Raw genomic sequence first — 23,218 nt, forward strand, 5'->3', positions numbered from 1 at the left:
TGCCTAACAAACAGTTTAAAGGAGGGAGGATTTATTTTAATCCATAGTTTCAGGAAGTTCAGTCCATGGTTGCTTGACTCCATGCATCTTGACAGAGTGTCCTGGCTATGTGAAATTGTGGTAGAGGAGCTTCTTTGCTTATGGTAGATAAGGACCAGAGCGAGGTAAGAAATATTGAGCTGGTATAACCTTAAAAGGCACACCCCCATGTGACCTGATTTAAAATCTGCCCCAACACTTAAAGTTTTTAGGACCTCCCTAAAGAGTGCTTTGAACCAGGATATCAACCACAAATGTGATGGAGACATCTCATATCCAAAGACTCATGTCCTCTCATAATTACTAATATCTTTCCATTGTCTTAACAGTTTAAGCATTATTCACTAGTCTTAAATTCAAAGTGTCTTGTGATACTGAAGGTGAAATCTTTACCATGAGTCCCTGTCCGGTAAAAACACATACTTAATGCAAAGTAATCATTCCTACTCCAGTGGGAGGAACAGGAAACAAAGGGTTAGACTAAAGTAAGACCAAAACCTAGGGGTGCAAATATTGAGTTCCATAGCTCCATTTCTAGCTTCTAGGGCATGTGATGTCAGCAGGTGAGCTGCAGTGGGTTTGGGTAGCTTCACTCCTATGACTTTGCCATTTGTAGCCTACATGGCATCTTTCTGGTTACCGTACTAATTGTGGCTTGTTCAATGTTGTTTGTGTCTTCAATATCCTGGAGTCTTCATTGAAGCTTAGGTTTTACCTTTGCAGCTTTCTGTATTGTTTGCTTGGGTTGCCCTGCATGAAGCATGCTTCTGCCACATATTAAGTGACTTTCCAGGACTTCTTTTGAAATCTTACTAGAAGTTTCCACCACTTTTGCATTCTGTATCTCTGTAAAATCACATGGTCAATGTCAGGGTCTGTTACCAGCCTGAGAAGTCCCCTTTGCACATGGCTACAGTGGCTTGGATTGATGAATGTAGGGAAATTCTTCTCTAGGTGGCTCATCTTGGTATAAACAGGTTACCTGGAGGTACTTTTTTTTTTCCCAAAGGAAGATCTTTCAAAGGAATTTTAAAATGGTTATATTCATTCAATCTTTAGTGGGTAAAATATGAGCAATTCCTAACCTACCCTTTAAAGCATCTTTTCTATTATTAAAATATTTGGCTCCTTTCTAATAACATGAAACTAGCCATGCAGAAACAATGTATTCCTTAGCCCCAACTTTAAGCAGTCTTTTCTGACCAAATTGTAGAATTTCTCAAACTCTTTTGCTCTAGTCAGTCTCCCTGAAAATTCAGCTTTCTACAAGCTCTGGAGAGAAGGCTCAGTGGTTGAGAGCACTTGCTACTGTTGCCAAGGACCTGGAGTCTGTTCTCAGTGTCCATATAGCCGCTGATGGCCTCTCTAACTCCAGTTCCAGGGAATCTAGCTCTTTCTTCTGGCCACCATGAACACCAGGCATGCACACTGTGTGCTTGCTTGCAAGCAAAACACCCATACACATAAAATAAAAATAGATATTTTTAATGTTCAGCTTTCCACGAGTCTTAGGTCGTGGACATGTGTGTGGGAGGGGGGAGCCTAGTCTGCATAGTAGGCATCCCTTTGGTCCTCTAAGCTTATTCTAGAATTGCCCAGTAAGTTGAGTTTACAGCATTCTGAAGTGAAGTTGATGTCTCCAAACTTTTTCAAATCTCTCTCATAAACCAGTTTCTGAGGCTTAGAGTTTAGTCATCAACAAGCCCCAAAATTATCTGCAATGAGAGAATCAAGACACACATTCCGTAATGAATTTAAGACTAAATAAAGTAAAAGTTTTTAATATACCATTCTGCAGAAAGAGACACCAGCATAGAGAAAAGCTATTTCAAAAATGGATAGTGTGCTGATTTAATACTAGACAGGGTTTGTCTTAGGGTTTCTATTGCTGTGAAGAGACACCATGACCATGGCAACTCTTTTATAAGAAAACATTTAAGTGGGTCTGGCTTACAGTTCAGTTTTAGTCCATTGTCATCCTTGCAGGGAGAATGGTGCCAAGAAAGCAGGCATAGTGCTGGAGAAAAAGCAGAAAGTTCTACATCTGGATCAGCAGGCAGGAGGAAGAGAGAATGAGCCTGGCTTGAACTTCTGAAAATTCAAAGACCACCCTCTGTGACACACTTGCTCCAACAAGGCCATACCTCCAATAATGGCACTTTCTATAAGTCTGGTGCCATTTTTATTCAAAACACTACAGGGTTATTTTTTTAAGTTATCTATTTAAAGAAATTCCTGTTTCCCTTTCCCCATAGGTTGGTAATCCAGAAAGTTAGAATATTCATATTCCTCTATTCCACATTCACATTAGCCCCCTTCCTAAATTTTCTATCCTGTTGGTTCAGGATGTGAAGTTCCTGCGCCTTGAGATTTTCCCTTTACTGCCTATGAGCTCACTTATAGCAGACTGCCTTCAATTTTCCTAGTCACAGAGTTCTAAAACAAGCAGGCACTCGTTGCCAACCAAGAAGAGAAGGGCCTACTGTCTCCTGCTTATCTATAACTTTTTGATGGGTTCTGAACCCACTTAATTCTGAAATGGATCAGAATGATTTACTTCCTACACAGTAACATATATTATTTGTTATTTTTCATTGCTCTGACCAAAATACTATAGAGAACAACTTAATGAAGAAAAATATTTATTTGATTAACAGTTTTAGAGGGTTCAGTCAATATGATTGCTTGATCTCACATCTTGATCAGCCATCATGGATATAGGAATTCTTGGTGGAAAAGATTTTTTACCTCATGATGGACAGGAGCCAGAGCAGGGGTAATAATTGTGAATCAGTATATTTGGACTTTCCTTTGGTCTGCCATCTTACAAATAACAACATAGTTATTATTAATTATTAAATGTGGAATATTTCTTTACATTGTGTGAATATATGGTGCTGTGATTGTGTAATAAAGAAGCTGACTGGCCAGTAGCTGGACAGGATAAGGTTAGGCGTGAGAATGAGATTAAGGACACTGGAAAAAAGGGAGGAAGCTTGGGAGTCAGATCCAGACACAGAGGAAGCAGAACATGTATGAAATGAGGTAACAAGCCATGAGCCATATGATAGACCTTAGATAATAAATAAGGGTTGATTGAAGTTGTAAGAGCTAGTTAGTAATAAGCCTGAGCTATCAGCCAAGCATTTATAATTAATATTGAGTTTCTGTGTTAGAGGCAGGAAAAAAGCCCACCTTTATAGTGAAAGCTTAACCTTAGCTTAGCCTTTTCCCCAGCTAGCGCTTTTAACTTAAATTAACCTGTTTCTGTTAATCTACATTCTGCCACATGACTTGGTTTCCCCACTCTTTGCCATATGTGACTTCTGCAGTATCTCACATGTCTAGAGTATTCTCAGTTCTTCTCTTTGCCCAAAAGTTCTATGTATTCTCTCATGCCTAGCTATTGGCCATTCAGCTCTTCACAGTGACATATCTTCTCACAGTATAAACAAATATTATGTAACATTTCCCCCTTTTGTCTAAATAAAAAGGAAAGGGTTTATTTAACTCTAAGAGTAAAATTATATATAATAAGAAAAATTATCAGATAAGAATTACATTCATAATTTCCAGTCCATTTGTAGTTGGCAGTTTTGGAGAAAATGCTTTGGTGAGGTTTTGCTTAATATCTTTTTTCCATTCCAGACCCTCACCCAGGATGTGGCATTATATCTTCTCCTTAGGCTCTTGGTTGTGACACTTTTTTAGATACTAGTAAATACTAATTTATTAAGTATTTATTTTGAGACAGGGTCTGTCTGTGTACCCTTTGCTGAACTGGAACTTGCTATGTAGATGAGGCTTGCCTGGAACTCAGCTACATATTACTTTGGAAACTGTAAGGGTTGGTCAAGAAGTTTTTGTAATTTGTCTCTTTCAGGATTTATCTATTATTTTTCTCATCAATGGACTAGATTTGTTTTTGAGACAAAGACTACAGAAGTGTAAAGTGCTATTTTCATCATCTTATTTATGGCTAGTAATAACATGCTGTTAAATATAGTTTGAATTTTGCATTAGTAGGAGTTTAAATTTTGCTAACACTGTTGGTATGAACCTTAATCACCTGGCTGACTTACTGATTTCTCTTTCCTTTTTTTCCTCATACTGAACTCTTTGAGAGGGAGTCACTGTGTATACTTGTATTGAAGACAGAAATAGTTGTGCATGTCATTTCCCTGAGGACAGAGTATAAAGAAAAAATTCATCAACATGGGAGATTTGTCTTTTCTCACCTATTTTGGTCAACGGAAGCTTTTTTTAAAATGGCCCTTCTTATACTATTGTACTGTTATTGAGCGGTTTCTTTCTGTTTGCTGGTACTGTAAGATGTTTCAGTCACCTTGCATATTTCCTGCTGCAGTATTGTAACGAGCCATTCAAGGAGCACTTGCTTCTCTTCTTTTTCCTTCCTTCTCCTCAGAGTGTGTATATGCGTTTATGTTGGTTTGTATGTACTCATGTGCTTTTGTGTATTGAGACCAGAAGTTAATGTTGGGTGTGTTTCTCATTACTTTTCAGCCTTATTTTGTAAGACTGTCTCTCAGTGAACCTAGAGCCCAGTGATTGAGTAGGCTGATTTGTGACAAGCATGCAGGAGCTGCCTGTTGTGCTGTCCCATCCTAAGCACTGGAGTTACAAATGCCCACCACCATGCCCAGCTAATTTTATGAAGTTCTTAAGTAGAGCAGTGCTCCAATATTAAATATACTTGCCATACTCTAAATATACATCTATAGTGGTAGTTAGAAATAAACCATTTACAAAAGATTAGGGAAAAGATGCCTAGTCAATTATAATAAACTTTTAAATAATAGCATTAAGGAATCATTGTAAAAGTGTTTTTTAATTATGTGGTTTTTAAATTATGTATATGCAACAAATGTGCATGCATGTGTGGAGATCACAGGTTGAGGTAGGGTATCTTCTTCAGTCACTATCTACCGTGCTTTTTTTGACTCACTGAACTTGAAGCTCAGGGATCCATTTGCCCCCCATAATATCTACCCCCATTTCTCTACCAGTGCTGGCATTACAGGCATGCACAACTGTGCCTAGCTTTTTATATGGTTTTAGGGATCTGAACTTGGTTCTTCATGCTTATATAGCAAGTACTTTACCAACTGAGCCAATTTCTCAGTCGCTGTGAGGGTACTTGTTGTCTTTTTTCCTAGGTTTTCAAAGACCCTGAACTGAACAAGGACATTTTTAAAAAGGATATTTTGTATTATGTATATATTCATACATACCATTTTTGGGGGGAAGGAATGGTTTTTTTTTTCAGCTTATAGTTTATAGTCCAGCGTGAAGGGAAGTGAAAGGATGAACTTATTTTCATAGAAGAGACAGTAATCAGTCAAAATACTTACAGTTCTTTTGTTCTGGCAAACTTCTGTGCCTCTTTTCCAGACTACCCGAGAAGAGCTTCATAAGAGACTAGTTTTCTTAGCAGGTTTCTCTTCTTATTTTCCGTGCTTATGCTTTGACTGTCACCTAGTTTGATGGTTTTGAGATAGTCTTCACTATTTAGTCTAGGGTGGCCTTGAATTTGTGAACCTTTTGCACACCCAGGTTTTGGTGTTACAGGCTCTTTGTACCACTGTCTGACTTTATTTAATAATTCATGTATTTTATGTTAATATATAATTTAGATACTAGGTGTCTTAACTTTGTTACTACATGGTCTGGCCATTGGGATAAAGATTTCACTTTCAACTGGTTTCAAATTCTAGTTAAATTGTTTATTAGTTGTATAAGGTTTTGCAAGGCAGTTTACTTTTTCCATTAGGAACATTGTGGACCTGGCACTTAACTATAAAAAGCTACTGTGGTATTCATACTATAATATTTTTAATTGCATTTAATTAGCTTATTAGACTGCAGAAGCTAACATAAGTTTGTGTCCCTTTCAGTTTAAAATGAAGTTGCCATTAAGAATTTTTGAAATTTCGTCTAATGCTTTGCAAGTGCTTATTTCTGGATAGTTCATTCATTCCCTGAATATTTGTGTATTTAATGCACATTTGTTTAGGTATTGGGGACAGAAAAGTAGACAAATGATATTTTGCTTTGCCTTCTGAGAATTTAGCTGTTAATTTTTTTTTTTTTTTTTTTTTTTTTTTTTTTTTTTTTTTTTTTCGAGACAGGGTTTCTCTGCAGCTTTTTTTTTAGAGCCTGTCCTGGAACTAGCTCTTGTAGACCAGGCTGGCCTCGAACTCACAGAAGTCTGAAAACAATTTTAAATGCTACTTCTTTGGTACTAGGAGGGTGGCTTAGCAGTTGAAAGCACTTAATAATTTTGCAGAGGACCTGGGTTTGGTTCCCAGCTCCCACTTGGTGGCTCACAGTCATCTGTAACTATTCCAGGAGGTTCTGACACACTCTTCTGGCCTTTGTGAGAACTGTATGCACATGGTACACATACAGACAAATAGGCAAACCACTCATATATATAAAAATAAGCTAGGATAAAACTATTATTTTAATTATTTATGAATTTCCTGTGCTGAAATATTGATTAGTTAACATATAAAAATCTTGTTTAAAAACTGGGGATTATCTGTGCATGGTTGCCTTCACTTTTAATCCCAGAGGTAAAGCAGGTGGATCTCTGTGAGCGCAATACAAGATTGAATTGGTCTACATAAGGAGTTTCTGGCTAGTCAGGGTTAAGTAGGAGACCCTGTCTCCAAAAATAAATAAACAGTTTAGAAGCTTCCCTTTATCTTGAATATGTGGGCTGTCTATGCCATTTTGTTTTGTAAGATTTTTTTTGAGGGGGGATGACGGTGCTAAAATATAATCCAAGACCTTGCAGATTTTTAGGACTTAGTCAACTACTTATACCTCTTAGCTTCAGATTTCCCCCTTTTCAATGTACAGCTCTCTATAATTACAGTTGTTTTGTGGCTCACAAACAGAAGTTCTTTTTCCCCCTTTCCTGTGACTTAAATATTGTCTGGATAGCAAGAGGAGCAGGTGAATTTTCAAGCTAATTTTAAAGGTGGCATGATGTTTTCATTACTCAGCTTCATTATATTGCTGTATTTGCTGACGTTGAGTAATATGTGATCATCCTTTCAGTTTGCTGCGTTTTGCTGTGAGGAACTAGTTATTACCAATCCTATTTGAAGAACCTGGAGATGTTTGGGTAGGAGCCAGGATTATGCATTCCTATTTTTCATTGTTGATATTTTATTATGTTGTCTCCATTTGTATATAGTACAATGTAGTTATAAAAGTTTAGTACAATGTAGTACAATAAAGTTTAATAGTAACTTGCAAAGAATAGCTTAATGAATTACTTTATTTCTAAACACCACCCAAATGATTAAGCTGAATAGCATAGCATGCCCCAAGAATCCCATGTCCCTTTTACTAATTATAACTTCATATTTTTAGAACATTTTTAAAAATTTTATATATATGCATTTGCATATCTATGTTTGAAATGAGATAACTTGAGTCTTTGGGAAAGAATAGTTCTCTCAACTGCTGAGCCTTCTCTATCCCATAATTCTTTTCTTGAAACTGTTGCCCAAATATAGTAGTCTTTTCTGTGTTGTTTATACAATTTTTAACAACTTACTAACATCCAACCTGTTTATGTAATCCTAATTTAGCTGTTTCTGAGTTTTATGTAAATGGAAGCATATTGCATTTTTAAAATTGGTATTTCCAATTACATATTATGAGAGAGTCATGTTTAGAGTTGGAGAAACCCACGTTCCCAACTTCACTCTATATTTTAGCTGTGTGTTTTTTGTGTTATATTGGATAGATGTATATGTGTATGTTCGTGTACCTAAGTGCAGGTGCACATGTGTGAAGGTCTTTGCTTTCTACCTTGACATTCTCTGCTGTTCAGTGTTACATACTTATATGTAACTTCAGTGTTACATACAGGCTGACTGGCTCACAAGCTTCTTGGAGTTCTCTTGTCTCTGTTTCCCATCTTCCTGTCAGTTGTACTACTGTGGCCAGCTTCCATGTGGGTTCCAAGTATTCAAGCTCAGGTCTTCATGCGGTGTTGCAGGGGCTTTGCTCACTGAGTCATCTCCCCAGCCTTCACTGTATGTCTTCAGAGGACAAATAGGTCTTATGTCTATGCTTTATTATATGGGAAAACAGTAATGATTTTGTATTATAATTATTAAATGAAGTAATTGTATAATCGAAACAGCTAATGTTTACTGAACAGACAATGGAAAATTAAATTGCCAAGTTTTAATGAGTCAAGTTGAATATGCTAATACTTAGTGAAAAAAGACAGTTATTTGATCTTTGCACATACATGCCTACTGGGTTGGATTTTCTCAAATACACTGATATGTTTTAAAACTGCAAAATTATGAAGCTGGGACAAAATAACTTTTTAAGGATTATACCTTTGAAAGGTGTGAATGCTGATTTATCTGCAGAGCTGTGTTTTCCACAGAACAGAGGAAGTGTTTAGAAATGGATTTGATGGTCTTCTCTACTTAGGAGGCTAATATTGCAAGCTCAAGGTCAGTCTGAATTTTACATAACAAGTTTTAGGCATCCTGGACAAAGTGAGGTCATGTTCCCCACCATTACCCTCAAAGACAAAAAAGGAAAAAAAAAATAAAAAGAAAGCAAAACAAAGAGTTATGCCTGGTAGTTAAAGTCTGTAGCTCTAGGTTCTCAGGAGGCTGAAGCTGTAGAGAACTGTAAGTTCTGGGCATGGACACACAGTGAAGTTGCTTTGTTTGGTTGTTTTTTAAAAGTAGCTACGCAGTTCAGTAATACAGTACTTGCCTAGCATGTGTAGACTCGATCCCTAGTACCAGAGATGCATTCAGAGAAAGTTTGAACAGTAATCCTTCTAGCATTTGCTGTTTCTTATATCTGATTTTTAGTTACCTTGCTTCTCATGCTTCAGTTTTTCTATCTTTCTCTTTAAAAGTTAATGGTTTGGTTAAATGTCAAATATGGGTGGCTTTTTCTGTATGTGGAGATTATATTTGTATGTATATGTGTATATATATTCATATGTGTATATGCTTTTGTGCTTACTTGTTTTTTTATGTTTTGAGACAAGATCTCAATATATAGCCCAGGCTACCTTGAAATTTTTTTAGGCCTCTGATTTGAGAGAACTTGTATTTTAGGCACACAGCTCCATCATGCCAGGTTTATATGTGGCTTTGGTATTTTCTTTCAAAAGGTTTACTAAGATACATATATACACTGGCTTTGATCATGTGAACAAAAAAAGTAGGTTTTGGGATTTTTATTTTTTTTTTTTATTTTTTTTTTATTTATTTATTATGCATACAATATTCTGTCTGTGTGTATTCCTGCAGGCCAGAAGAGGGCACCAGACCTCATTAGAGATGGTTGTGAGCCACCATGTGGTTGCTGGGAATTGAACTCAGGACCTTTGGAAGAGCAGGCAATGCTCTTAACCACTGAGCCATCTCTCCAGCCCCGGTTTTGGGATTTTTTAAAAGCCTTTTATGTCTTTGTCATTTAAGGTGCAGTGGACATGTAATCCTTTTTTCTTTTTTAAATCTCATGAGATTGCAAGTGTGCACTACCACACTTGGTGCTTGTAGCTGTATTTTTTTTAAAGATAGAACAAAAATTTGTTTATTATTATAACACACAATGATTAGACAAAAATAAGCAAACAGTGAATTACAGAAAGTTTAGATTGTTAAAAACATTTTTGCCAGCTTTGTCCCACTCATGGTTTCTTTCATCAACCTTTGTTCTTGTTTCTCTAAATCTTTTTTCGGCATTTTTTTTCTTTTTATTTTAAAATTAAAAATTTCCATCTCCTCCCCTCCTCCCACTTCCCTCCCCTCCCCTCCACCTACACCCCCCCCCCCTCCCCCCCCCCCCCCCCCCCTCCCTCCCTCCCTCCCTCCCTCCCTCCCTCCCTCTCCAGGCCAAAGAGCAGTCAGGGCTCCCTACACTATGGGAAGTCCAAGGTCCTCCCAACTCCCCCCAGGTCCAGGAAGGTGAGCAACCAAACTGACAAGGCTCCCACACAGAGCCCGTCCATGCCGTAGAATCCAAGCCCATCACCATTGTCCTTGGCTTCTCAGTCAGCCTCCACCGTCAGCCACATTCAAAGAGTCCGGTTTGATCGCATGCTCCATCAGTCCCATTCCAACTGGCCTTGGTGATCTCCCATTAGATCTGTCCCACCGTCTCAGTGGGTGAACGCACCCCTTGCGGTCCTGACTTCCTTGTTCATGTTCTCCCTCCTTCTGCTCCTCATTAGGACCTTGGGAGCTCAGTCCAGTGCTCCAATGTGGGTCTCTGTCTCTATCTCCATCCATCACCAGATGAAGGTTCTATGGTAATATGCAAGATAATCATCAGTGTGGCTATAGGACAAGGCCAGTTCAGGCACCCTTTCCTCTGCTGCCCAAGGAACAAGCTGGGGATATCTTGGAACATATTGTTATCTTCCTGGATATTGGAAATTGACAAAATTGCCGGGCAGGGATTGGGAGCACGAGGGTGGGGGTGAGGTGGGGATAAGGAGAGATGGGGGGAGAAGGGAGAAAGAGAGAATGGGGAGAGCTTGAGGGAATGGGATGGTTGGGATGGAGATGGGGGGATATGGGAGCGGGGAAGTATATCTTAATTACAGGACCCATTTTAGGGTTGGCAAGAGACTTGACTCTTGTAGCTGTATTTCTATAAGAATTAAGGTCAATTCTTAATTATAGGTTCATGTGAGTGACTTTTCCACTCTATCCCCAGTTGTATCCCCAAACAAATCTTTTCATTTCTTATATACAAGTTTATGTCATTTTTAAATATATAAAATATTGTTCATTTTTTTTAATATTTTGGCATCTGTCAAGAAACCTTGCTGGCTGGGGAGAGACTGCCTTTCCTAGGACTAGAGAATTCCATTTTTGTTTTGTAAGTTACTAGAAATAATTGATACATTGTCAGAAAGGATATCTTTCATATACAGTAGATCAATTCTGGGTCCATATCCCAACCATCCTCTTTTCTTCATTACACACATAAAGACAGTATTTTTCTGTTCTGATCATCTATGGCAAGGTGACAGACAACTAGAGACCTCCGCCAATAGCCTGAAGCCGGTTGTAACACATTCATACTCATTAATCTTAGATCATTTGCCCTGTCCTGCCCTGCTTTTTCCCAGAGAAGACACAGCAAAGGCATTGGGCTGTGATTTCTCTTAGCTGCTTTGCTACGTGATCTTGAATTGAAATATTATTTAAATAACACTTAATATTTCTACTTTGCATTTTATTGATATAAATTAAAACCATGTGGATATACTTCGAATATTTTACTCATAATTTTTTTTGTCATGTTGTAACTTCATATTTTGAAATACAGGGTCTCATTATGTAACTCAGACTGGCATTGTGCTTTAGCCTCTCTTGGGCTGGGGTTACATGAACATACTACCAGATGTCTGTTTTGCCACTCTCTTCTAAATTATTCTTGTTCTTAATTCCTTCTAATTTATATAGAAGGGTACCATGACAGTATCCTGCTTTTATATTTTATATTTTAATAATTTTTATTCTGAACTGTTCTCAAAACCCATGCTCTACAAAAGTTTTATCTTCTACATGCAGTTTAACCTATTTAAAATTGTCATTAGCGTGTCTGCATTTTTCAATATATTTAGAATTTAAAAGCACTACCAGCTACTTTTTAATATGCATTATTGTAAATGGCTTGCTTTGGTCATTATGAAAATACAACTTTAGTTTCCAGCTGTAAGTGTAGATTTACTGTACTCAAATAACTATCTTTATGAACTAATACATTTTATTTTGTGTTATCTAATTATTAGCTCTACCTGCTGGCTTTTTAAATATTGCCAGATTTTTGCATTTCATTTTGACTGCTCACTGATCCATAGTGGAGTTTATTCATGGGGGTGTGCTTTGTTTTGTTTTTGAGACAGCTCTTTCTATATAGCCTAGGATGGCTTTGAATTTGTGATCCTCTAGCCTAAGATTCCCTAGTGCTAGGATGTAGTTGTAATTATTATTAGTAGTAATAGTTCTTGTCCCCCTCACTCCCTCCTCTTCTCTCCTTTCTCCTCCCTCATGCCTTCCCTCCCTCCCTCTGTTTTCTCTCTTTAGGCTTTGTTCTGTTGTATTAAACCCTGTCTTTTAAGCTATTTCATTGCTGCTGTATTCACTTTGCATACTGCCTTTGGTTCAGTGTTGTACCAAAATGAAAGTTACTGGTTTGGGCTTGTACTTTCTCCTTTTTATGTAAGCTTGGTGATTTGAAAGGTAGGGGTTTGTGTGTATATGTGTGTGTGTGTGTGTGTATTTCTGAGCTTATCACTTACCTTTGAAGTTTATAATAATTACCTATTTAATATTACAGATTTAACAAGCTTTACTTCATATAGTGGTGAAACCTACACGTATTTTCAGGGTCAAGTTTCTTTTATACCTGGATTTACATCTTGTTAGCTTTGCCTACAACAAGCTAATGATGCCTTTTTCATAAAAGTTTTTTCATAAAGCAGTAATTGATAGCTTTATTATGATTAGGCAAACCTAAGTAAAGAACATTGCATATTATCTGACATGTGAGTATAAGTTATTTTATAACACACTTTATTTCCAAGCAATACCATATGTATTCTAGTTTGCTTTCTGTTGCTGTGATAAAACACTGTTTAAAGCAACTTGGAGAGAACAGAGCTTGATTTGACTTACACTTCCAGGCCACAGTCTGTTTTTGAGGAAAGTTGGGGCAAGAACTTAAATAGAAACTTAAGCAGAAACTGTGGGGAAAGGCTGCTTAGACTCATCTCTAGCTTTTTCTCTGTTACCTTTTTTATTTCAATTTATTTTTCTCTCATATAGTACATCCCAACTGCAGTTTCCACTCCCTCTCTCCCAGTCCCACCTTATCCCCCACCTCCTCTCTCTCCCAGACCTGTTGTTCCTCCTTTCCCTTCAGAGAAGGACAGGCCTCTCAGGGATATCAACCAAACATAACACACATGAAGTTGTAATAAGAGTAGGCACCTCCCCCTCATATTAAAGCTAGATAAGGCAAGCCAGTATGAAGAAAAGGGTCTCAAAAAGCAGGCAAAAGAGTCAAAGAGACAGCCCTGCTCCCACTATTAGGAGTACCACAAGAATACCAAGCTACACAATCATAACATATGCAGAGGGCCTAGGTCTAGCCTATGCAGACTTCATGATTGTCGTTTCTCTGAGAGCCCCTAAAGCCCAGGTTAGTTGATTCTTTAGGTTTTCTTGTATCCTTGACTCATCTGGTTCCTATAATCCTTCCTCCCCCTCTTCCCCAGGATTCCCTGAGCTCCACCTTTTGTTTGGCTATGGGTCTCTGGGTCTGTTCTCATTAGTTGCTGGATGAAGCCTCTCTAATGACAATTGAACTAATCACTGATCTATGAATATAGCAGAATATAATTGGGAATAATTTTATTGTTTGTTTATGCCGGTCATGTTTGGTTCTATCCTAGGACACTGGACTATCCAGTCTCTGGTTCCTGGCTATACAGTCAGTATCAGGGCTGGGCTCCCTTTCATGACATGGGTCTCAAGCTTGGCCAGTCATTGATTAGTTGGGCACTCACAATCTGTATACCACCCTTCTTAGCCCAGAATATCTTCCATGCTGGACAAATTGTAGATCGAAGATTTTGTGGCTGGGTTGGTGTCCCAGTCTGTCCATTGGAAGCCTTGCCTGGTTACAGAAGATGACTGGTTCAGGCTCCTTATCTCCCATTAGTAGGCGTTTTAGGTCATCCTCATAAATTTCTGGGAATTTCCATAGCACTAGGTTTCTACCTTACCCCAAAATGCCCTCCAACTCCAGTCATCTCTCCCAGTATTTTTCCCTCTATCCTCTCCAATCTGATCCCTCCTGTTCCTGTCCCCAGTCCACCCAAAATATTTATTAAATTTCCCCTTTCTAGAGGGAAATTTGTGTGTTGTTCCTCCCCAAACCCTTGTAACTTCTCTAGGTCTGCAGATTTTTCTTCTAGCTTTCTTATATATCCTAGACCCACCAACCTAGGGATAGTGCCTCCCACATGGGCTGGGCCCACCTGTATCACTTATCAATCAAGAGTTTTTTTTTTTTTTTTTTTTTTTTTTTTTTTTTTTTACAGACATTCCCATTGGCCAGTCTGATTGAAGCAATTCTTCCATTTTCTCTCTTTCCAGGTGACTTTAGATTGTGTCAAGCCGACATTAGAAACTACCCAACACCATCTGTTAGAATTATGTTAAGTAGTCTCTTTTGCCTCAAGGGAAAAGCTAGATTGAGATGATGAACATGTGTTGGTGATTTCAGAGTTTCTAAGGACTTTCAAAAAGAAAGGCTTAAAAGATTTTTTTTTTACCTGAAACAAACAAAACCTCTGTCTCTTAACCAATGTCCTTACATTTTTAGAATATCCTTCCTTCCGCTCCTCTCAGTTTCTCTCCAACCTCTCCTCTCCTCCAGATCCATTACTTCATTTCCCTTCAGAAAAGGGCAGACCTCCTAGGGATATCCACCAAACATGGCATAACAAGATACATTAAGACTAAGCATATACCCTCATGTCAAGGGCTGGGCAAGGCAACCTGGTAGGAGGTAAGGGGCCCCCAAGAGCAGAAGAGTCAGAGATACTCCCATTCCCACTCTTAGGAGTCTCACAAAAACACCATGCTAACAACCATAACAAATATGCAGAGGACTTATCCACAGGCCCATATAATCTCTGTGATTGTTGCTTCAGTTTCTGAGCCCTTATAAAGCTTACTTAGTTGATGTCTGTGGGCTATCTTCTGGTGTCCTGACCCTTTTAGCTCCTACAATTCTTTCTTGCCCTCTTCCATGGGATTCCTTGAATTTTGAGGGGAGAGACCTGATGGAGATCTCCAATTTGGACTCTCCTTCTCTTTGCCTGATATTTGGGTATAGGTCTCTGCAACACCTGACATCTCAGTGGAGACTGTGAAAACCACAAGGGCCTGATAGATGTCCTGAAGACTATAGCCAGCAAAACTTTCAGTTACCATAGAAGGAGAAAACAAGATATTCCACATAAAGTCAAATTTAAACTTTTATTGGAAGAATATAGAAATTTTTTTAACCTGCCTGTTTCTTAATTCTACCTCTCTCCTTATGTTTTATCTTTGTTTTTTGAAGTGTTAACTGGACTTAATTGCCTAGTGAGTTACTAATTCATTACAGAACTTTCCCCAGTTTATATACATTAGTTTAGCAGTGTATATTTCCATTCTTTATGAGTAATTCTTTCATTCTCAAGTTTTATTTTCACTTCTTTTTGGACTGATTGTGTAATTTATTCTTAGGGTTATAAGAAATTAATAGAACAGATTGATGTCTTAATAGGTAAAAGTGCTGATTTTGTAATGACAGTGTTCATACATACTTCTGCATACATAATCATTGTTTTCAAAATAGAGTGTTGTAGACATGGGTATAAAAGAATTAAAATATCTTCATTGAAGGAAATTGGGAAGTTCAACTTTTATATTAGTAAATACCAAGATTAAGACAGTACGATAAAATCTAAAAGAATAGGTATGTAGGTATGATCTAATCTGTAATCATTTCAAACATGAGTAGCAACAAATATTGTTTGCCATAATCACTCTCAAATAACTTGAGTTATATTAAAGTTTTTGAAGCAATAGATGAAATTAAGCTTCATTAACTAATTTTAAACTTTTTTTAGGTAAATGAATTGGTGGATGCCAGAGATGCCGGCCTTGGTGCTTGGTTTGAAGCACATATACATAGTGTTACTAGAGCTTCTGATGGACATTCACGTGGCAAAACTCCACTGAAGAATGGCAATTCTTATAAAAGGACTAATGGAAATGTAAATCATAATTCCAAAGAGAACACAAATAAATTGGACAATGTACCCTCTACGTCTAATTCAGACTCTGTTGCTGCTGATGAAGACGTTATTTATCATATCGAGTATGATGAGTAAGTGCTCATATTATTGAGGACTTCATTCATGTTTTTGTGTATAGAAGCAAAGCTTTGCATTCTGAAGAAATTACTTAGAGGTCATATTCATTCTTTGTTTCTGCTTGTTTAGTGATTGTTATCCAACAAGTAAGGGCCCTTTAACTGTCAGTCATCTCTGGCTTATGAGTGACTTGTTTTTAATCATTCTACTATTGACTTATTACTTAGAACGTTCAGATTTCTCTTTGTTGGTTATATTTAATATCTTAAGCATTTTATAGAATATTGTAGCTATTAGAATGAGGCAAAAATACAGATATTGCTTTTGGGATAATTTTCATACAGATTATTCATTTGAAGGAAATGATTCATTTCTTTTTAATATGTTCACAGGATTATGCATTACCACAAACTTTAGAATTTTTTCATTACTATTATCCAAAAATAAGAAGTCTTATGTGCATTGATAGTTATGTGCCTGTCTCCTTTTCTAAATAATATTGTGAAATATTATGATGGGACTTGGCCTTGAAAGTCTAGATTCTAGCACTAAGTTTTCTTATTAAAAATTATGGAACAAAAGTTATTATTTGGATATGCTTAAATATTATTAAGCATACAAAATTCTTGCCACATGCTATGATCTCAAATCTTAGAATGAGTGTACGTTTTTTCTAGTACAAGTTAGTTATAAGAAAACTTAGAGGCAGCTGGAACGATGACCCAGAGGTTAGGAGCACTGACTGCCCTTCCAGAGGCCCCAGCTCCAATTCCCACATCATCACAACTGTCTGTAACTATAGTTCCAGGGCATCCAAGGCCCTCTTCTGGCCCCTGTAGGGAATCAGGAATGCATGTGGCACACAGATGTACATATAACCCAAACACTGATACATGTATAATAATAATGATGATGGTTAAAAATAATAGCAATAGTAGAATTTTTAAAAAGAAGGCAACAACATGGAAGAAACTCAATTTCCAGGATATCTGGAAACAAAAGTAGATACCTTTAATCTTTGCTTTTATGACTGATAGGTTTTGGCTAACCTATCAATACTATGTAATCTCAAATGATCATCATACTACTTTTAACTTTAGTCCACTATAGTAGAACCAACAGTGAGAGTGCATTTAAACATATGGACTTGGCTGGGACTGGCAATATTGGTGAATTGGTGCTAGTGCAGAAAGGGTCTAGAGTTAGTGAATTGATAAGCAGTATCTGAATTTAATGAATGTTGTGGCATAGAGCATGGAGACAAGTTACTGTAGTGGTAGACTTACCTTGTCTATTGCCAACAAGTAATCTTTAAGTTCTTGAAAGAGTTTCATCTTAATTTTTAAATAAGTTGTGTGTGTGTGTTTTGCCTATATGTATGTATTACATTACTTGTATGCCTGGTGCCCATAGAGGCCAGAAGAGGGTGTAGGATTCTCTAGAATTGGAATACTTACTGTTAAAGAAATTCTGTAACCAGTGCCCTAGCCAGTTGAGAGGAGCCTTTTGGTCCAAGAGGCAGGGTTTTCATTTGGGGTAGAGGTGACCTAGAAGAGAGGCAGAGTGGAGAATATGACCTTGTTGAGCCAGGAAACAGTTGCGGTAGGGTTTTTCTGCAGTAGCTTGCGGTCCACCTCAGTTTTTTGTTATTTTTTTCTTTAGTTTTACAATAAATAAACATAAAAGAAGTCAGTAATACCTGACATTCAATGATTGGCATTGCTAAATACACAGAACGCAACTAGGCACAGTAACCACTCTCTGGTCCAAATGCATCCAGCCTCCAAACTGCTGTGAGGTCTGGTGAGGGTGAATACCCTTTGGCCAGCCCCTTTGGCCTGTGTTGGGGTGTTCTCCGAACCCCTCTGTAGACTGCCAATCAGTGCAGCTCGGCTTGTCTTGAGTTTTGCCCACCTCGAGACCTGCTTAGGACTTGGAACTTTGCAGCTGCTGTTACCAAATCACTGGCGGAGGCAGGAAAAGTCAAAGCAGAAAATCAAGGCGTGTGTAACATAGCTGGGGCTCTCAGGCCAATTCTTTCTGACCTTGGCCAAACCTCCCCAAGGCTGTCACCAGACAGTGGCCATTGGCCTGAGGGCAGTCAGCTTATAGAGTGCTGAGTCTCAGTGCAGCTTCCTTGCACCTGGATCTCCCTCTGCTGCCTTGGTGCTGCACCAGCTCCATCTTTTGGTCAGATATCATCACTGTTTCTGAATACATTCGCATAGTCCTCAAATCATTGGCTCTGCCTGCTGGTCAAACACCATCACTACATCTGTACAACCCAATCCTCCTCCTGATAATATGCAAGCTTTACAAATAATTAACTAAGGAAAATAATACAATTTTGACTGTTAAAAGCTTTAGAAATATTTACTGATTTAAAATTAATTTAGAAATACTTACTGATGTAAAATGTAGAAAGATGATTGATAAAATGTAAACCTTAAAAATACTTACTACTCAAAAGATGCAAGCCTTAGAAAAGGTTACTACTGATAATATGCAAACCCTGGAAATAATTACTGAAGAAAATACCATTTTTGACTGATTATTCCACAAGACTGGAAAGATTTAGTTACAGCAGTGTTGGAATATGGACCTCAGTTACAGTGGACCAGGTATGGTGTAGAGATGAAGCTAGGGCCATCTAACATCAAGGTAGGGTTAGAGGTTATAAGATTTCCTAAGATTGAATCATTGGTGAGTGCTTTTATGCTGATGTGGAAAGACAGATTATATTTGATGATCATGACTTGACTCTATAACATACAGCAGCTTTGAATGCTTGGGACAAGATTCAAGAATCAGAAAAGAGTATTGGGCCATTTACTAGAATTTTATAAGGCTCAAAAGAAGCCTTCACTGAATTTTTGCAGAGATTGACTTCATCTGTAAATAGAATGATAGCAGATCTAGAAGTTAAACAAATATTAATTGAATCTTTGACTTTTGAGAATGCTAATTCACAATACAAAAAGGTAATTGGGCCTTTAACCGTAAGATCACCCATAGAGGAATGGATCTGACATACAGTCAATATTGAATCTCATAACCATGATGACACTTGGGTAGGAGTGGTGATTTCCAAAGGTTTAAAGAAAAAAAAGTCAGGTGTTTTAATTGTGATAAACAAGGTCATCTGCAAAGGCAGACATTCCTAGAAACAGTGTTTTTCTAGAAATAGCCCAAACAGATGACCCCAGTCTTCTGGAGTATGCAGAAGGTACGCAAAGACCACCATTGGACCAATGAATGCAAATTAACAAGGGCAGGCCAGGTAATCCTTTGCCCTCAGGAAACACTTTAGAGGGCCTCTCACAGACCCCATGTCAAATTTAGTTCAATCATTCCCTATCACCATGGGGGAAACTTCCACAGGACAATTAAAGGACCTAATGCCTATTATAAAAAAAACCAAAAACCATACTGCTCTGGAGGACAGAGCAGCTTTAGAATATAAAAGAAAATTTCCAATAGAAACCATAAAACAAATATTTGGCAAACTTCTATAAACAACCAAAGACCCAAGTTAACAATACAGATAAATGGCATTAAAATGGAGGGTCTGGTAGGCAAAGGGACAGATGTAAGTATAATCGTACCAAATCTTGACATCCAGATTGGCCTATTCAGAGGTAAATGTTCAGCTTCTAGAGCTTGGAACTTTATCTCAGGTGAAACAAAGCTCAAGATGGGTCAGATGCATAGGACCTGAAGAACAGAGAAGATTTAAAACCATATGTGGCCAACATAGCAATGAACGTAAGGAGACATGATATATTACAACAGTGGAAAACATAGATCAACATTCCTCTAACCTCAGATGAACCATAAAATAAAGAATGCTTCAGGGAGAAATTTTGGAAATTTTTATCTAGAGCAGTTTTTTTGTTTGTTTGTTTTTGGTTTTTCAAGACAGGGTTTTCCTGTAGTTTCTAGAGCCTGTCTTGGAACTAGCTCTTGTAGACCAGGCTGGCCTCGAACTCAGAGATCCGCCTGCCTCTGCCTCCCGAGTGCTGGGATTAAAGGCGTGCACCACCACCGCCCTGCTCTAGAGCAGTTTTTCAAGGTGTAACCAAACAGTTTGTGAGCTCTCAAAGGTATCAGTAGCCCTAACTTTAAAATGGCTAACTGATAAACCTGTCTGGGTGAAACAGTGAACATTTGACATCAGAAAGATTACAGGAGAAGCTAAATGTTCAACAATTTGAAGAATCAGCCAGACCTTGGAATTCTATATTTGTCATTAAAAACAAAAATTCTTTAAAGTGGAGAATGCTGACATTTGTGAGCCATAAATGAAGTAATTCAACTGATGGACTCTCTATAACCTGGAATGGTCTATTATAGTGATTGATTTAAAAGACTTTCTTTACTATACCTTTAAAAAAACAATATAAGAATATATAGATAGTTTTATTTTCTTTACAATAAAAATTTGACTTCATGGTGTCTACTTCACAAACTGTTAAAAGGTATCAGTGGAAAGCTCTCCCATGAGAGATGTTAAATTGGCCCCACCATGTGCCAGTTTTATATAACAGCTGTTGGAAATACTTCGTAAACAGTTTCCTCAATCCATGGTTTATATGTACAATATCTTACTAGCTGATTCAAACGTAGATACCTTAGAAGAAATGTTTAAGGAAATAAAGAAAACATTGCTTTATTGGGGATTATAAATTGCTCCAGAAAAAATACAGAGAAGATTCCGTTAATTACCTAGGATATAAAGAAGGTTTGCAAAAAGTTAATGCACAAAAAGTTCCTATTAGGAGAGATCAATTGTGAACTCTTAATGACTTTCAAAAATTACTGGGAGACAGTATCTGGCTTTGGCCCACAATTGGATTAACAACTTAAGAACTAAGCAATTTATTTCAAACCTTACAAGATGAGAAGGACTTAAATAGTCCAAGGAAATAATCAGCTGAAGTTGAAAGACAATAGGCTCTGGTACAGAAAAAATTACAAGATGCACATGTGGATTACTTGAATCCAGAACTTAATTGTATCCTAGTCATTCTACTTTCCACCCATTCTTCTACTCAAATTCTTGTGCAGAGATAAGATAATAATATGGAATTGATATTTTTGCTATGCAAACAGTGCAAAAAATTAAAGACCTATGTAGAAAAGATTTCTGAGTTGATTCTTAAAAGGAAAATTGAGACTTTGTCAATTAACAGAGAATTTTAGTAGTTTTACTAATACTGAAATTTCCTTTTTATAGACAGAAATTAAGTTTGGCAAAGAGTTTACACTATTTTGGGGTGAGAGATTAACAACAAATATCCCCAAAACAAGAGACTTCAGTTTATAAAAAGAACCAATTGGGTCTTTCCTCACATTGTTCAGGGAACAGCAATAGCTGGACACCCTACATTCTATTCTGATGCAAATACATCATGAAAGGCAGGTTATAAATGAAGGAATTAAAGTGGCTTAAAGCCCTTATGATTCTGTTCAAAAGTCATAATTATGGTATTATTAGATTTTTCAAAACCTCTTAATATAGTTACTGACTCTCAATATGCAGTTTGTTTACATATTGAAACCACTGAACTTACTTCTGATGGTTTAGGATTAATGCAGTTATAGGAATTAGTAATAGGAATCATCACACACACACACACACACACACACACACACACACCCCAGATCCCATACAGGTCTTCTAGGCCCTCTAGCACAAGGTGATAATGAAATTGATCAGCTAGTAGTAAGAAATTTGCTGGAAGCCTCAATTCAATAAGAAACACCATGTTAATAGCAAGGACTTAAAAAGAAATTTTCTGTTACTTGGCAGCAAGCCAAGGAAATGTCCTACTTGTGCTTTGTATAACCAAACTCCACTACCTGCAAGAAACCCAAAGGGTACTCAAATTAAATTTGATAAGTGGATGTGTTTCATTTTGCAGAGTTTGGAAAATGAAAATATATATACCATAGGTACATATTCAGGATTTCATTGAGCAACTGCTTTGAGTTTTGAAAAGGCTGATTCTGTAATAACACATTTATTAGAAATTATGACCATCTTGGGAAAATCTTTACAAATTAAGGCTGGCTATGCTCCAGCTTATCTCTAGTAAAATGAAACCGTTTTTGCATATTACAACATAAAATGTATTACAAGTATACCACACAATCATGCAGGACAAGCAGTTATGGAAAGAGTTAATCATACTTTAAAAGAAATGTTTAATAAACAAAAAGAGGTAATAATGATCCCAAGAGATAGACTTCATAATGCTTTATTCATTTAAAAGTTTTTAAATGCTAATGAAAAGGGAACAACAGCTGTAGAGAGATATTGAATAATAGAATAAAACCAGTGAACTAAATCAACCAGTATACTTTAAAAGATGTGTTGACCTCAGAATGGAAACCAGGATATGTGTTACATTGGGATAGAGGTCTTGCTTTTGTTTTTAACAGAAGAAAAGCTAAGGATACCATCAAAATTGATAAAAGCTTCAATTGGAACAGTAGAGACCTCTTGGTTAGGAGAGCCGGTAGTTCACCAACTGATGTATCAGTTTAACCTCACAGAAGGGTGAACTCATCAAATTAGAGACAGGGCAGGGTCTTGTTTTTGTCTCTCCAGGAAAATAAAAACTATGGAATCTAAAGACCTTTAGACAAAGGATGCTTACAAAAAATAAAGGAGACCATCTGAAAAAAATGCCAAGGAAAGGAATAATCTGGCCTAATGGTATAGAATACTTCCTACAGGATAAAATTTCATAACCTTTCAAAATGTCAGTTTTTACTGGTCTCTACAGACATGGTCAACAGGTAGTAGTTATGTAGTCCTGACTCAGTTAAAAATGAAAGCTGGCTTTGGAGTTGGAATGTGGCTCTTTCCTTCTCTAAACCCAAGCATATTTGTTAAAAGAAATTTCAAAGTCTCTGTCTCATATCAGAAGAACCATTTGCTATGACACAGAAGAAACTCAAAATCTAGAGACTATTATATTATCACTAATCTCATATCCCTTGAATTTATTTTGATCTTTAAAATATTTCTTAAAGTATAAGTACTATCTCAAAATTTAAACTGTTTTGCCAGGCGGTGGTAGCATACATCTTTAATCAGGAGGCAGAGGCAGGAGGTAGTCTTTGAGTTCAAGGGCAACCTGGTCTACAGAGTGAGTTTCAGGACAGGCTCCAAAGCAATAGAGAAACCAGGTCTCAAAAAAC

At 37.3% G+C, this 23,218-nt stretch overlaps 1 protein-coding gene across 1 annotated transcript in view; it reads left to right on the forward strand.

The window, feature by feature from the left end:
• The window catches only part of Uhrf2 (ubiquitin like with PHD and ring finger domains 2), an 83,330-nt gene that overhangs the window by 14,499 nt on the left and 45,613 nt on the right, over positions 1-23,218 (forward strand). The window contains exon 3 of the mRNA XM_038321565.2: positions 15,764-16,023. Within this exon, the coding sequence (XP_038177493.1) occupies positions 15,764-16,023 (260 nt within the window). The remainder of the gene's footprint in view (positions 1-15,763; positions 16,024-23,218) is intronic.

This window comes from Arvicola amphibius, chromosome 1 (genome assembly GCF_903992535.2).
Source record: "Arvicola amphibius chromosome 1, mArvAmp1.2, whole genome shotgun sequence".
In the NCBI taxonomy this organism is placed as follows: domain Eukaryota; kingdom Metazoa; phylum Chordata; class Mammalia; order Rodentia; family Cricetidae; genus Arvicola; species Arvicola amphibius.